The sequence below is a fragment of the Syzygium oleosum genome, unplaced genomic scaffold, assembly GCF_021117445.2.
Source record: "Syzygium oleosum isolate NSW1041296 unplaced genomic scaffold, Sole_v2.1 Sole_v2.05, whole genome shotgun sequence".
NCBI lineage: Eukaryota > Viridiplantae > Streptophyta > Magnoliopsida > Myrtales > Myrtaceae > Syzygium > Syzygium oleosum.
In genome coordinates this window covers 5,838,010-5,854,885 of record NW_026607489.1, presented here as the reverse complement: position 1 = coordinate 5,854,885, position 16,876 = coordinate 5,838,010, and the positions used below count along the sequence as shown (strand labels likewise).

The 16,876-nt window shown below is 37.7% G+C and overlaps 1 protein-coding gene across 2 annotated transcripts; it reads right to left on the bottom strand.

The window, feature by feature from the left end:
• Positions 1 to 10,223: 10,223 nt before the first annotated feature.
• Positions 10,224 to 15,052, bottom strand: LOC115676325 (MADS-box protein JOINTLESS-like). Of its 2 annotated transcripts, XM_056311711.1 has the most exons (10): positions 14,938 to 15,047; positions 14,686 to 14,763; positions 14,352 to 14,561; positions 12,610 to 12,691; positions 12,301 to 12,362; positions 12,095 to 12,194; positions 11,931 to 11,972; positions 11,665 to 11,706; positions 11,422 to 11,545; positions 10,224 to 10,494 (listed from the first exon to the last, which is right to left on the bottom strand). In XM_056311711.1, the coding sequence occupies exons 3-9, from the start codon at positions 14,537 to 14,539 to the stop codon at positions 11,423 to 11,425; spliced, it is 639 nt and encodes a 212-aa protein (XP_056167686.1). In that variant the 5' UTR covers positions 14,540 to 14,561; positions 14,686 to 14,763; positions 14,938 to 15,047; the 3' UTR covers positions 10,224 to 10,494; position 11,422. The 2 variants fall into 2 exon arrangements, with proteins under 2 accessions (XP_056167686.1, XP_056167687.1); XM_056311712.1 differs by lacking the exon at positions 14,686 to 14,763 and having other exon boundaries at positions 14,938 to 15,052.
• Positions 15,053 to 16,876: the final 1,824 nt, after the last annotated feature.

The window sequence follows — 16,876 nt, the reverse complement described above, 5'->3', positions numbered from 1 at the left end:
AAAGTAATCAAGTTTTGTTAAATAACTTATTCACCCCCCCTAGATTATATCACTAGCCACAAGAGCAATAAGTGAAATCACCAAAAAAAGAAGAAGAAATAAGCAAGAGAGAGATGTCGTAGCAACCATTGCATCTTTTATAGAATTATTTATGTTCATAAGGAGAGTCGACTCGAATTTTCTTAGGCTCTAATTAGAAGCATCTACTGGAGGAAAGAGGAGAAAAAGTTTTATAATTCCCTTTCTTTTGTCCTCATGGAAAATAACTCTATGTTCGGGAGACCTAGGGAGAAGGAAAAGAGAAGGAAAATGCTAATGAACTCGAATTTTTTTTTTTTTGGTAACCGAGGTGTCCGGGCTAGCTTGTGCGCACCTCGACTATTCCTCGGGGGAGACTAGCACATCAACCCACCGCCATGGCCCCCCACTTAAATCACAAGTGCTCCTTAGAGTGTTTTGACCCACCTCAATCGTGCAAAATGAGTGTTTTGACCTCAATCGTGCTCCTTAGAGTGTTTTGACCCACCTCAATTGTACAAAAAAAAAAACACTCCTTAGAGTGTTTTAACCCACCGCCATGGCCCCCACATCAACCCACCTCGACTAGGACTTTAGTTTATTCATTTAAATATTGCTTTTCTAGACATTAGAGTGTTTTGACCTCTTTCAGCACCTACAGATTATAAACTCGCCATTTGTTTATTTATTGATTCTTTTATTCTAGTGAAGGGTTTTGCTCCTTCAAGGGATATCTCTTGACCATATTTATATATGAGTGTTGCCTTTTGGAAAGATCCAGCAAATTCTCTTCTTCATTGTTTTATATTCTATGGCTATCAAATAAGTTTCGGAAAATTACCGGATCAATCCTAAACCTATTATGGTTGTCTATTCAGTTATAAATTTTTCAATTTTGTCAATTTAATGCTAAACCCTTGCCCGGGATTCCAATATAGTCATTTCGGTCAATTTTCGCCGGAGATCACCGACGTGGCAATCCAGTCATCGCCGGCCATCCTACATGATACTCGCCACATCAGCAATTTCCAACAAAAATTGATTGAAAAGACTACATAGGAATTTTCCACAAAGGTTTAGGACATAATTGTAAAAATTGAAAAGTTTAAGACTGAATTGATATCCGTACAATAGATTTATGACAAATTGAACAATTTCCCCATAAGTTCAAACGGGTTCTTTTTCTTAGTAAGCAGTCTGAGAAAAGAATATCAGAGTATGAATAGTATGTTTTGGAGACAGAATCTCTAAAGTAGCTTACTAGATTTGGATTGCAAATTTATTTGCGAAAATCACTTACTATAAGGCAATGTCGTTGATACGTTTTGCCCTATTTTCTTTCCCTACATTTTTCTAATTTTCATCACTTCTCTTCGGATACCCCGGAAGATATATATTGGCTCACTCATTTTTAAGTCAATGTTTTTGTAAGTTCTCAAGAAATTGTTTCACTTAAGGATTGTAGCCATTGCCACGTACCGTAACATATCTCAATATTGATCGAAAACATTATGATAATTTGAATAATTACTGGGGAACTTTTGCTATTATAATTATAGTATTATCCTATTAACTATCCTCCAACTTGGTGAGTGTTAATAATACTATATGAGCTTCTGGGGAAAAAAATAAATGATGGAGGAGCTCCTATGGAGAATTTAATTGTGGAGTGCATAAGCCCTTCCAGAGATAGGGGTTTTGCCCAGAGCATCTTGTATAGGATTCCAAACCTAATAAGTGGAAAAGAGTAAGCCTCAAAATTTTAAATTTATAAAGTTCTATTGACAAAGAAATTAATTCCTTCAATTTTTTCATTGAAGCTCTCTGAGCTGATAAAGCAACCTATTAGAAACACCAATTTAGAGAGAAACGAAATTCATTTTTAACATGCTGTAGCAATTGGTAATTCCATGCAACATGACGTGGCGGGGCCATTATTTTCAATACAAATAAATTTAGAGAATAACCGTAACTATCACTCATTACATCAAAAAATTGCCATTAGTGAAAGACATAAATCCATGAGAGAATCAAAACTACGCACGTCGGATGAAAGAGTTGTTACTATCTACTATGATAATGAATTGTTGATTTAACTTTAACTGAATAACTAAATAAAAACAGAAATCGATTTTTTTTGTTTGTCTCAAGTAGGAAATCCTGTGGGTGTTACCCTGGAAGGGTTACAACTGTTGGAAAGACGCTTCAATGAACATATATATATATATACAGCCAAAGCATCTTATCAGAAAGTTGTCTCGGTAAATTTCAAAGTCAAGATGTCGAAACATGATGATAGGTCTTTCCAGATGCAGGTACTGCAGCTTCACACATGGCTGCACGAGCATGAACGTCTGCTATCACTGCCCCAGAGCGGGTCGACGAGACACGATCTATGGCAACAACCATACGAGAGGCGGAGGAGGGTCCCCGTCCGCTCATTCAGCGTCCTTTCAATTCCACGGAAGTGTCCCCGACTAAGTACTTCAAAGCTTATTCACCGTCCTTTCGAGCCCGCGAGAGGTTCTACTCGAAGATTATTCTATCTGTCTATCAACCCTTCGTCCTTTCAGGCCCCTTTAGATTCCATTGCGACGTAAGATTAGGAGGATTGCATTCTGAGAAGTCTTTCTTTTGATGGTCCAAAAGCAGCTTCGACCGTCTTGGTTGTCTATGTTTCATTGGACATGTGCCTTCGATTCTCGCTCCTTTCCTTGTATGTGCCCCTTTCAAAGTCAATTTGTGGATAGATTCTGATGCCGAAACATGATGATAGGTCTTTCCAGATGCAGGTACTGCAGCTTCACACATGGCTGCACGAGCATGAACGTCTGCTATCACTGCCCCAGAGCGGGTCGACGAGACATGATCTATGGCAACAACCATACGAGAGGCGGAGGAGGGTCCCCGTCCGCTCATTCAGCGTCCTTTCAATTCCACGAAAGTGTCCCCGAGTAAGTACTTCAAAGCTTATTCACCGTCCTTTCGAGCCCGCGAGAGGTTCTACTCGAAGATTATTCTATCTGTCTATCAACCCTTCGTCCTTTCAGGCCCCTTTAGATTCCATTGCGACGTAAGATTAGGAGGATTGCATTCTGAGAAGTCTTTCTTTTGATGGTCCAAAAGCAGCTTCGACCTTCTTGGTTGTCTATGTTTCATTGGACATGTGCCTTCGATTCTCGCTCCTTTCCTTGTATGTGCCCCTTTCAAAGTCAATTTGTGGATAGATTCTAATGCAACTAGCGAAATTGCTGCGTCGACTTATTTCGAATTCGAATGCAAATGCAATACTTTTGAAAGTAGCATCTTGTTGTGTGATAGACAAGATTATTCAATCAAATCTAAATTATTTAAATTCCAAACACAGAAGAAGTAAAGAAATAATAATTTACAAATAAAGTACAAGTCAGTTCTTATATTTGAGCACATCCGTCGACTAATCATCAGTTCAAGCTTTCTTGATTTTTACATAACTAGAATTGAATATCAATTTACCAATCACAATCGACCCCATCTTCTCGTTACTATGTGTTCCAACTGTTTCAGCTTTTTCTTACAAGTCTTTTGTCATTCAAACTCCACCGGTTTTCTTATTATAAAATATAAAGGTTGTGTTATTTCATTACAAAAACATTTGTTAGTCAAGTGATTATGCTGTTATTTCTTCATGTTAAAGACTATAATTCGATTCCGGATGGGTGCAAGAATATTCTTTTTCTTTCCTTTCTAAAAGAGGCTTTAAAACTAGTTCCAAATAGAACTGGGGGTTTTGGCCTTGAACCGATTGATCTAAGTCGATTCGGTCCGGTTCTCAAGTTGCACCACACTCAGGTACTCACAACCCTATGTCCTCTTATGTTAGTTTTAATCGACTATCACCAGAATACATACGTTGCATTAGCCGCATTTTCGAAGATCAAGAATCTTCTTCTTACCATGAGGCAGCCAAGGATCCGCGCTGGTAGCAGGCCTGCTCCGATGGAAAACCAAACTTGGGATAGTGTACCCCTACCCATCATCATAAGCCGATTGGCTGCAAATTGGTCTACAAGATCAAATACAGGATGGATCCGTTGAGCGTTACAAGTATCGATTAGCTGCCAAGGGTTTCACATAACGAGAATGTTTCAATTATCATGAAACCTTTTCCCCCGTAGTAAAGGAAGTTATTTTTCTTTCTTTTCGCTCCATCGCTGCTCTTCGTAATTGACCACTACATCATATGGATGTCCACAACGCCATTCTTCACGGTGACTTGGACGAAGAAATTTACATGGACCTTCCACAGGGGTTACGTAGAGAGGGGGAGTCTCAAGTATGTTGTCTCTGTAAATCCCTTTATGGACTTAAACAGGCTTCATGATAGTGGTATGCTAAATTTACCACTGAACTCACAACTGCAGGATTCAGGCAATTCAGACATGATTATGCCTTATTCACAAGGATAAAAGGTACATTATCAATCTACCTACTAATATATATTGATAATATACTTATTATGAGTAATGATGAATATCTTGTTAAAGAATTTAAGAAGTATCTACACTCTACTTTTCACATTAAGGATTCGGGACTTCCAAAATATTTTCTTGGCATCGATATTGCACGATTAGATAAAGCAATATGTCTCAACCAGCGAAAATTTGTCCTACAGATTATATCAGAAGCAGATCTGTCATAATGTAAACCAGCTGTCAGTCCAATCGAACAGAACATTAAGTTAGCAACGTGGTTGAGTATAATGCAGGATTGTCATCTCTAGAAGAGGATCCATTGCTCAAGGATTCATCGAGCTATCAGAGACTCATCTAAAAACTCATTTATCTTTCCAAGACTAGACCTAACATATGTTACGTAGTGCAGATCCTCGGTCAATTTGTGCATAATCCAAAGCATTCTCATATGAGTGTAGCGTTGAAAGTAGTGAAATATTTGAAAGGATGTCCAGGACTAGGAATACTTCTATCTCGAGATTGTAACATAGAGTTGACGGCTTATTACGACACAAATTATGCCACTTGTTCCATGAGTAGAAGATCTATTATTGGATTTTGTGTTAAGCTGGGATAATCGTTGCTTTCATGGAAAACAAAAAAACAATCAACTGTTCCATTGCCGTTAACTGTTTGTGAAACAGTTTGGTACGAGGCTTGCTTCAAGATCTTGGCGTACAGATGAAAGGACCGACTACCTTATTTTGTGATAATGATGCTACTCTCAAACTTGCAACAAATCCGATAATCCATGAAAGAATGAAACACATAAAGGTTGGTTGCCATTTCACTTGAGATAAAATTCAGGAATGGATAATCAAGAAAAGAGGAATAGAAACTACAAAACAGCCTGCGGATATCTTCACCAAACCTCTATGTTAAAGACAGCACACGTATCTATTAAGCAAGCTTAGCATTTTCGACATATACAAGCCGCCAGCTTGAGAGGAGTGTTAGAGATACAGTTCCTTTTCCTGGAGTGATTGAGTAAATCAATTTAGTTGGGAATTAAATCATGTACCATTAAGAAAGTATCTTCTGTATATTTTTTTTCTTTATTGTGTACATACATTGTATTATAAATAGAGCCTTATACATACAAGGTCCCAATCAGAAAGTAATACACTTTTTACGGATTTCCCAAATCCTCATTTTCTTCTCTATTTCGTGTGAAAGGGGGCTTGATGCAGGCCAGATTGATAATGCCGCCCGCATCGAAGACGAGCTCACTCGACCAAGGAGATCAGCCCGCATCCGAGCTCGACAAGTCGCTCGACCAGTCTTGGAGATATCGAAGGGACGCAATTCGAAGACCAAGAGTCTCATCCACGAGTCCATGCCACAATAAAGTCCTTGTCTTTTCCTATACATTGGAAGTCTAAAAGATACTTTGGGATGATTAAGAAGACGTTGGGCATTTATCTAGTTTCTAGTTTCTAAGTTCTTTAATGTTTTATGCCTTCTAGGGTCTTTAATGCTCTTTAGTCTCTTCATTTGCTTGAGTCTTTTCATTTGTTTTTCTTTGGCTATAAAAGACCATCTACTTTATGTATTCGACAGACGAATTTGATTAATGAAAATATTTCATCAAGCAATTATCTTGAACCTTGAAGAGTTCATTCCCTTGAAAACCTAGAAGAGTTTTCACTCCGTCCTTGAAGAGTCGGAGGTTTTCAAATCTGCATCCTTGAAGAGTTACAGTCATCGATCTAGAAAAATCGGTGCCCTATCCACTTCCTTGGAGGCCTGGAAGAGCAACCAACGAAGTTCTATCTTTTCCTCTGTTCTGTCCATTTACATCCGTCCACTTCCACCCCGATTTCGTCCTTCCTATAGTGCTTATTTGAGAAAACTCAAAACAGAGAAATTGTCAATCCAGAAGTCTTTGTTCATTTGGCTTTGGAATCAGGTCATTCCGATCTGTATCGACGAAGTTACATCCATTTTTCCGAGCTTGCGCAGGACTGTAATTACTGTTCGTCCTGTTCCACGTGTGCAAGTCACTCTCCCGATCCTAACGTTCAAGTAGCCTACACCAGGCTGCATCAGGGCTGTACAGAGAGAGAGAGAGAGAGAGAGAGAGAGAGAGAGAGAGAGAGAGAGAGAGAGAGAGAGAGAGAGAGAGATTAGTTATTACCATAACAATCTTCAATTAGATTATGATTTCACTATCGAGCGTGGTAATCCAATGCTAAAGGAGTCACAGTATTCTTATTGTACATGAAGTCATAACTTCAAGTTAAGTCGCGAATGAATCCCTAACCTACTTTTCCCTCGAGCATTGGCTACATCATATGCAAAGACTTCCTGATTTCCAACATATGCCCGTAGAATTGGTAGGGGGATGACATACCACATTCGCCATTCCACGGTAAGACCCGAGGTCGAATCTTGAGGAGGGTGAGACTAATTAAGTGGTCGGCTCATCAAAATTCATCCAAAATTGGCCATCCGCCCTCCTCATAAAAAGGAAAAGGAAAAAAGTAAGAACATAGGCATCGTTCGAGCAACATAATACTATAAAGACATAGGTATCTCACTTTCCCACCAAATAATGTTACTCTTCTTTCCTCGGAATAACATACTCGTTCCGGTTTGCAATATTGGTGGATTTGGACATCTTCTCTCGAAGCCTTGGTGAAAATTTGGTCCCCTTGGCTGATGTTAATTGCAACACTCTCCAGAGTTGAGAACACATGTATTGCATTAGATGTTTGTCCCATCTTTTCTCTGAGTCTTGGTGAAGTTCTTACACTTGTGACAGGAACTGAACTCGTCGCATTCTCTGCTATATGAGATAGCCGCCGCCTCCTGCTCATTGCAATCGCATCTGTTTGCCTCTACACAAATATACTGCATCAGTAATGCCTGTACACTACAAATGAGAATGAAATAAGGAGCTATATAACTTACTGTGAATCCATCTTTTGTCATAAAAGTCTTCTTAACTTGGCTTCTTTGGGATTAAAACAATTCTTCAACTTGCAAAGTTACATTGAACAAGAAATTGTTAGACCTATTTTAAGCTGGTATACTTATGACAATTTTACCCCAAACTAATTTTTTGACTACTAAAAACCCCAAACCGGTACATTTGTGACAAATTTACCCTTCGTTAGTGTATGTTAAATTGGATTAATATTACGAAAAATCACAAATTGGTAAACTTGTGACAAATAGAGGGATAAAACCCCAAACCGGTACACCCGTCAACTACCACGTGTCATTAAACTTAGCAATTTGACAGAAAAATTTAACGGAAACTAATTGAGGGTAAATTTGTCACAGGTGTACCAGTTTAGGGTTTTTTGTGGTCAAAAATTAATTTGGGGTAAGATTGTCATAGGTGTACTGATGTGGGGTTTTTGGTAGTCAAAAAAATAGTTCGGGGTAAAATTGTCACAAGTGTACCAGTTTTTGGTTTTTTGTGGTTAAAAAAATAGTTTGGGGTAAATTTGTCATAGGTGTACCAGTTTGGGATTTTTCGTGGTATTAACCATTATTTTTAATTCTTATAGTTTTTACTTTTATCTTTTTTATAATTTTTTTTATTTCCTTTTAGGTATAAGTGCACAAGAAATCCTAAAACCTGTGACGAAAGTACATTTGAGTCGTAAAACTTTCAAGAAATACAATCAAGTCCTTGTCAAATTGATACAATCAAATTCTTATGTTAACTTCGTCCAATATCTCTAACGAAAAATAGTTACTTGGCTTTTTTAATACTTTTTAAAGACATATGGTGCTGACATGGCATTTTTTTATTACTTTTTGAAGAAAGAGGCACTGATATGTCATCTTTTCTTAATTTTTTTATTAAATAAATAAATTTTAAAAATTAAACAAAACTAAAAATAAGGTTTTATAAAATATATTTTAAGAAAAAGATGGAGAGAAGGAACAAAATAACCAGCTACTTGTGAGTTGTGACGATTATTGTCGGACCTTCGTCGGTTGCCCTTCTCGTGACGACCACTGTGACGGTGGTCGCCGGTCTACGGTGACCACCGGTGACGGTGGCGGCAGCAGTCGCCTCTATGATGGGGGACCACCTCGGAAAAGCTGAACGTACTCAATCCGCGGAGCCGGATCTGAACCAACTTGGGTGCGCCAGATCGAACCCACTCCGACGCACTAGATCTGAACAAATTGGACCACCGTTGTGACCTCGGACCAAGTTGTCATTGTTGACTGGGAGGTTCGACTACCTCGTGGCGGTTGCCGCCGACCACTGTGAACGATTACAGTCCACCATGATTTCGATTATGAGAGAGAGAGAGAGGAAGGAAAATCGACCACCTCGCTGCGGTGGCCTGGCAGTGGCCTGAGGTTGGAACTCCGCGGTTGCGCTGTTGAGTTGAACTGGGTGGCCCAGCCATGGCTACTAGAGCTCGCGGCCACGGCCGCTCGAGCTTCGTCGAGCTCGGCCATGGCTGCTCCAGCTTCGTTTAGCTTGTGTCTTCTACGGTCGACCTAGTACTGTTCTTTGCCTGATTGACTCTATTTTGTTCCAAAATTCTTTCGGGATAGCCTTCCTGTTCGGGATATGGATAAATCATGACTTCAACGATTACCTCGTGCTTGCCTTGCTCCATTTCTTGAAGTTTTCAGCGAGGTGTTGGTGGATGAATTAGGAGGAGGAGGAGGTATACGATGGACCAAGGAAGAAGAAGATGCCGCATCATCATATCTCTCTTAAAAAAAATTAAAAAATGCCACTTCGATGCCAAGTGTATATGGGAAACCTCATAGTAAATAAAAAAGTAACGTGATGATTTTCCGTTAGTTAAATTAGACGAAATTAACGGAAAGATTTAATTGCACCAATTTAACAAGTTTTTCTTATGTAGCGCATGGTGGGAGTCGCATCGTGCCATATGTCTTAAAAAAATAATAAAAGTTGCGTAAGCTTTCTCCTATAGCCAAATTAAACAGTCTCCAACAAAAAAGAAATAAGCAAGAGAGAGATGCAGTTAATTACGTCTTTTATAGATTTACTTATGTTCCTAAGGGGAGCAGACTCGGATTTTCTTAGCCTCTAATTAGGAGAATCTGCCGGAGGAAAGAGGAGGAAAAAGTTTTAGATTTCCCCTTTTTTGTCCTCATGGAAAATAACTCTATGCTTGGGAGACCTAGGGAGAAGGAAAGGAGATGGAAAATGCTAGTAAACTTGAATTTTCATCTCTCTGTTTTTCACAAAACATTTAAAATTTTAGAATTTTGCACTCAAATTTTCTTTCTCAACACTTCCCCACTTGCCCAATAGAGTGTAAAGTTCACCAAACTTTTCGTATTCACCGTTGGTTTTCCTCCCCCTTCCGTCCTTTCCAAACAACACATTACTGCTAAGATTTGGCGAACGAAGTGGCACCCTCGTAATCAAGTGTAGAATCTCTTAACTTTACAAACCTAGTATCTTCAACCATGTAGAACACAAGCTCTTATAATCCTTTCTAATTTAGGTTCGGACTGAATGTCAAAAAGGATCAATTATTTAAAACCAATTCTAGAACTCCCTTATTTCCTCCAACCATGCTTCTTATTAATTGATAGGTTATAAGTTATGGCCATCACCCATATTGTGTCCATAACTTGTAGCCCACTGATTAAGAATGAAGGAAAACATTAGCCTTTCCAAATTTTGATTAATTAGGGGGTGATATTTTATGTGAATGGATATTACTGGCATTGACATATTTAGTCACCGGAACTTATCGATAGATGTCCGCATTCAATAGTACATCATTGTATCGATGTTGTTGTCTAGAGCAACCAAGCAAGAGAATATAGTACAATACGTTATTGTTATTAACTAGATATATGCACTAACTAAAAGTCTTCAATAATAGTTTTTTGCAATCAAAAGCTTCAATCCTTTATTTTTATTATCGTAGTCATTGGCTTCAATAATTTGTTGTTTGCCTGCAGGAAAATGTACCAGTTTGCTGTCTCCTGTCTGGGACTTCAGCTTCAGAAAGGAAGCCTGCAAGGTGATGATGATAAATTAGTGTTGCGAAAAGGTTTCTCAAAATAGAAACCAAAGTGACTATGGGCATGGTTAATGCAAAATAGAAAAAAAAAGTCTTGTAATTTGTGATAGATAGGCCGGTGATAGATCCTTCAAGGGCAGTCTAGAAACCTACTCTACTGTCATTCACAATGCTTTGATTCTTTGGGAAGTCCGCCTTGTAATGATTTTCATAGTTGGGCCAAAAATAAAATAAAAGATTATCAACCAAAGTCAATTGTTATACACTGGACGACCAAAAAACCACTATTCTTTTCAAAAATCATGTATAAATTAGGATTAATATCACAAAAAATGTCAAATTAGTACACATGTGACGAACTTTCCCCAAGCTAATTTTTTTACCACAAAAAATCATAACTTCGTACATTTATGACAAATTTACCCTCGGTTAGTTTCCATTAAAATTGGATTAATACTACGAAAAATCACAAACTGCTACAGTTGTGACAAATAGAGAGTAAAACCCCAAACTGGTACACCCGTCAACTGCTATGTACCATCCAACTTAACAATATGATGATAAAATTTAACGAAAATTAATAGAGGGTAAATTTGTCACAGTTGTATCAGTTTGCGATTTTTCGCGATATTAACCCTATAAATTACTTTGACAATACTGAGTTATCACAAGGAAACATAAATGAAAAGCTAATCCAACTTATTAGCCGGACGCATTACCTAACCCACAATAACATCAGCTAATCATAACTTCAAAAATAAAAGAATTGGCTTCAAGAGGCCGGGGCTAATATAGTTAAATTCTCCAAATATCAAAGCATCCGAAGGCAAACATAAATTCAATTACCAGAAGAACAAAATAAAGGGTATCAAAATGTGTTACATATACCTTTAGTAAATCAGTTCTACTTGTTTGTTCACCCTAAGTTGAGGGATTAGGGCTATCATCATCCAGAGAAGGAATGCTATTGCTGCCGATGGAAACGTTGTTAACCAACTCCGAGTTCACGGTCACCAATTTCCCTTGATGTAAAGTCATCTTCATCTGCGATTTATCGAAATCAAATGACCAACTTTCGACGTTAACAATTCTTTAAAAAAAAGAGAAAGTGCATGGACATATATTGGTGACTATTAATATCAATTATCAGGAAGTAATCTTACTTTCTGTTTCAGTTGCTGGTTCTCTTTAATCAACTGTGCTTTCTGCAATTTCAGAAAGAAATAATCTTCAAATCAACAGAATACAGTCTTTGTATTCATGATGACCTTCAATAAACCTTAAATCTTCTCGTGCGGTGCCACTTGAATAAGTACTTTAATGTTATGCAGTGTTCGCAGCATATGAAATTGTTTTTTGGACGGTCGACCTAATCGCGTACTGTTTATAATGAAAGATGCACACAGAGGTTTAGTTAGTGTGCACGAACCTTTCTCTGCAGTTCGTTGATCTCGTTCCACGCTCGCTCTTCCTGGAAAGAGAGGAGCGACCAAGATGGGGAGAGACAAAAGAGTGAAACAAAAAGAACACACGTGAGGGACCCTTTTGTTGGTTCTTATGAAAACCCAAATGAAAAATATTTAAAGGAGAGACCTCAGCCTTGATCACGAGGCTCAGTCCTGCCTCGAGTTTCTTCTCTAATTGCCCCAATTCCTCCATGTTTAACCCCTCCAGATCCTCTCCCTTCATCTGCCTGTAAAAGAAATGGGAAGTAAATGTAATTGATCCGCCACAAGGAGGTACGAGAAAAAGAAAACATATTTTTTACTCAAACAAGCACGGAAAACATAGGCACGCACCTCAGTTTATGAGCCTTATCATACACTTCCTTGCGCAACATTTCGAGATTGGTGTTCCCTATCTAAGACAAAAAAAAAAGCATGAGAAAAGGTTAAATCCTCCATATGAAAATCATTCTAATTCATTTATATCAGAGTTTCGCATGTCCGTATTTTACTTCACGGTAAAAGAATGCAAGGCCTGCGCATTCGAAGAGGAATTTGTTGGTGTAATAGAATGATTTCCTCGGGAGAATATGTGTCTCGTTTCACGAACATAAGGCACAAGTTTAAGAAAACATGAAAGGCATATCTAAGCAAGTGATTCACCTCGAGTGCAAGAAATGGTTGGACCGGTTTCTCAACTTTATTGGAGTGGAGAGCATAATACCTCGTTAGTGTATCCTCCGTACTTCACAGAAAAAGAACCAAAAAGAAAAAAACGAAGGAAGATTTAGAAAGTGAAAATGCTACTCAAAGTATATACAGAACTCAACATCTTACTTACGTATCTGTTATACGACGCAAGATTTTCGCCTATTTCAATCAAGCCACTAAACTTTTCGTTTTTGACCACTAAGCCGGTAAATTTTGATTTCGTGTTCAATGAATTTATTCGGCTTGAGGATCAACCAACTACCAACCCAATATCAAACATAGAAGATGATGTTGCCTAAAGTTGGCTGACCACTTGTGAAGTCTACAATAAGTTGAGTGACCTCAGGTGAACGTCAAGTAAAAAGTCTTCATAGGGCAATTCTCATTGCTTATGAACCCAAACTTGTGTGATCTATCCATAACAAGAACGAATGCTTGGGTGAAACTAAGTGAAGGTCCGAACCAACCGATACTAAAGAATCAGTGGATGAGTCACAAATATGATAACAATGAACCTGGAGCTCATTAACCTAATTGAAAAAAGAAAAGATTCTAAGTGCAGTGACCAATATCGAGATGTGTGTTGATGAAACTTCGGCATATTCAAATTTATGTACATGTATAATTTTTTAAGGTTGGCGAAAAAGAAAAAGGATATATATCGATGGTATCCTTGGGTTAGGTTTTGTATTTGTATATTTGATAGATTGCCTCAATAAACATAAGAGGGTTAGGCCAAGCCTAACTAGCCCATTGCGGTGGATGTCGAAATATAGCTCGAGAGGTGAGATATGAAACTTGAGTATAGTGCATGTTTGATAAAGTCTATACCAAGTACCGAGGGGTATAGTATAGTATAGTATATCTTGCTTGTAGTAGAGTACATGTTTGTAAAGGTACAGTACAAGTTTGTAAAAGTGCTGAAAGAGGATTGTAGAATCTTGGTCAAGTGCACTTTGCTTTTGGTATAGTATATGTTTGCACATGTAAGTGTTTGTAAACTTACCCTAAACAAAGCTCGAAGGAGTAAAAACAAAGATTCTGCCTCAAGTGTTCAGCACAAGAGAAAGAGACCGCAGCATCAAACTGTTGTAGATATCTTTGCAGATTCTCGAAGTTCCCCATCCTAGTTCTAAAATTGGAGGTCTCTCTCTCTCTCTCTCTCTCTCTCTCTCTCTCTCTCTCTCTCTCTCTCTCTCTCTCTCTCATTGTAAGCCATTACTTATTGCTGTCATTTCATGAGTAAGACGGAAATCTCTTAGACTCTCTCTCTCTCTCTTCCTAACTCCTTTTATCAGTCCTGAATCTGAAATATGCTGGTGCTTTTCTCTCTTGCAGTTCTTTTGGTTTTGATCACCGTCCCGTTGTAAGATAATAGATCTCAACTTTCGATCCACATACATTTAAATTTCTATACATCGTACCTTTGTGTGGGAATTGCAACAAAATATGCGTTCTTACGACGGATCATGACCAATACATATTGATCTCTCAAGAGACAATCAAAGTACCCAAATATGCACTCCCCTCCCTCCCTCCCTCCCTCCCTCCCTCCCTCCCTCCCTCCCTCCCTCTCTCTCTCTCTCTCTCTCTCTCTCTCTCTCTCTCTCTCTAATTACACCGCACACACACCAAAGGGATGCATATAATACGATGATGAAGGACTAGAGACTTAAGAACTAATTTTTGAGTACCTGGAGCTGGAGAAATCATAGAGCTTGCCAGTGGATGAGAAGATGATGAGGGACACATCAGCGTCACACAGAACGGAGAGCTCCTCAGCCTTCTTGATCAGCCCTCTCCTCCTCTTCGAGAATGTCACCTGCCTTGCCGTCAAGTTGTCTATCTTCTTTATCTTTATTTTCTCTCTCGCCATCTTCATTGAATCTCTTCTCAAATTCTTTCTATGTATTCAATAAGGCAAAAGAAGAAGAAGAAGAAGAAGAAGAAGAAGAAGAAGAAATCAGACGAGACCCAGGTCAACAAACTAGCAGTATTTCACCTAGTGTGAGACGCGATGAGGCCTACAAATTGATATCGCGAGAGCAACACAAAGGTATTGACTCACATGGTGAAAGCTCTGCGAGATTAAATGCCCAGAAAACCCTAGAAAAGCAGGAAACCAGTTCAGATCCATGAGCACAACACACCCACAAACAAAGAAAGAAAAGAAAATGCCCAGGAAATGCAAAGTAAATTGAGGGGAGGAGTGAAGATCTGTGGGTTTTGTGATTCTTCTTGACTTATTTTTTTTTTATACCTTGTGGGGATGTAGTTTACCTTGTTCAGACGCTGAACCAGATGGTTTTTGTTGGTCTGATCATAGCAAAAAAAAAATATAAAAAGCCAGCAGTGAGAGAGAGAGAGAGAGAGAGAGAGAGAGAGAGAGAGAGAGAGAGAGAGAGAGAGAGAGAGAGCGTGTGTGACTGCGTGTGTTGTGGACTCGAGAAAGGAAACCGGGTCTTCCCTTTTATAGCCGAAGAGGGATATCTTTATCATTTACATTTTGCCGAAGAAAGGTTAAGAGCTATCTTTCAGAATGAGGAGACCAGAATCAACGCGATCTAGGACTTCAGTTTATTCATCTACATATATTGCTTTGCCCCATAATAGTGTGTTTTTAGCTCTTTTAGCACCTGCGAAGTATAAACTCTCCATTCATCTAGTCATTTTTCTTTTGTTTTGGCGAAGGGTAATGCTCCTTCAAAGGACACGTGATCTCTCTCTTTTTCATTGTTTTATACTCTACGGCCATCAAAGTGAGTTCAAACTGGTTCTTCTTTTCTTTGTAAACAGACTAGCAAAAGAATAGTAGAGCATGAGCATTATGTTTCGGAGACGGAATCCCGATTGAATTTTGGATTACATGTTTATCTGTGAAAATCGTCATCTATTTGTTTCTGATTTTCATCGCTACCCTTCAGATTACCCTAACAAATATGTGTTGGCTTGTTCTTTTTTAGATTAATATTTATATAATCTCTAGACAAACTGTTCCGCACGAGATTTGTAGCCATTGACACGTAACGTAATACTTTTTGATAGTTTAAATATTTGGACATTTTATATAGAATTACAATAACATGTTTGTAGTTAGGACGAGTTATGATCGAAGACAAATTGTATGAACCTCCCCTCATTTCGATTTACATTAAGGTAGCGAATGATAACCATTCTGTTCCGGAATGAGTTCCTGAAATAGAAATAGATTTTTCTATTTCTGATTCCAGGATGAGTTTTTGATAAAAAAAAACCCGTTTGATAACGATCAAAAATTTCTATTTCTGAAACAGAAACCCGTTTGATAACAGCACAAAATTTCTATTTCCTAAAACAAAAATCCGTTTGATAAACAACACAAAATTCTATTTCCAAGAACAAAAATCCATTTTTTTAAAAAATGGAATAAAAATAATTAGAAAATCCAAAAAATTCCTAAAAATCTCAAAAAAATTCAAAAAATCCAAAAAAATTGAAAAATTCTAGAAAAATTCATCACAATTTCCAAAAAATAAAAAAATTCAGATTTTTCTAGAAAATAGGAAATTTGTTGAATTTTTTCAAAAAAAATCAAAAAATCAAAAATTTCAAAACTTCATAGAATGACTTAAAATACCTGTGGCCACCCACTTTTAGTGAAACTTAAATTTTTTTAAGTGCCCAAAAAAAATCAAAAAATCAAAAATTTCAAAAATTTCAAAAATTCACAGAATAGTTTAGAATACATGTGGCCACCCACTTTGAGTGAAATTTAAATTTTTTTAGGTGCCGAAAAAAAAATAAAAACATAAAAAAATCAAAAATTTTAAAACTTCACAGAATGACTTAGAATGTCTCTAACCACCCACTTTGAGTGCAATTTAATTTTTTTAGGTGCCCAAATGGTATTTTTTATTTTTAATTTTTTTCAGCACCTAAAAAAAATTAAATTTCACTCAAAGTGGATGGCCACATGTATTCAAAGCCATTCTGTGAAGTTTTGAAATTTTTGATTTTTTCTTTTTTTCGGCACCTAAAGAAATAAAATTTCATTCAAAGTTGATGGCCACAGGTATTCTAAGCCATACTGTGAAGTTTTGAAATTTTTTCTTTTTTGCTTATTTTTATTTTTTTCGGCACCTAAAAAAATTAAATTTCGCTCAAAGTGGGTGGCCATAGGTATTCTAAGCAATTCTATGAAGTTTTGAAATTTTTTATATTTTTATTTTTTTCAGCACCT

Coding starts and splice junctions, on each gene's coding strand:
- LOC115676325 (XM_056311712.1), bottom strand. CDS start 14,539: ATGAAGATGGCGAGAGAGAAAATAAAGATAAAGAAGATAGACAACTTG. Junction 12,692..14,351: donor TATGATTTCTCCAGCTCCAG/GTACTCAAAAAT, acceptor TTTTCTGTGAAG/TACGGAGGATACACTAACGA. Junction 11,546..11,664: donor ACCAGCAACTGAAACAGAAA/GTAAGATTACTT, acceptor GATAAATCGCAG/ATGAAGATGACTTTACATCA.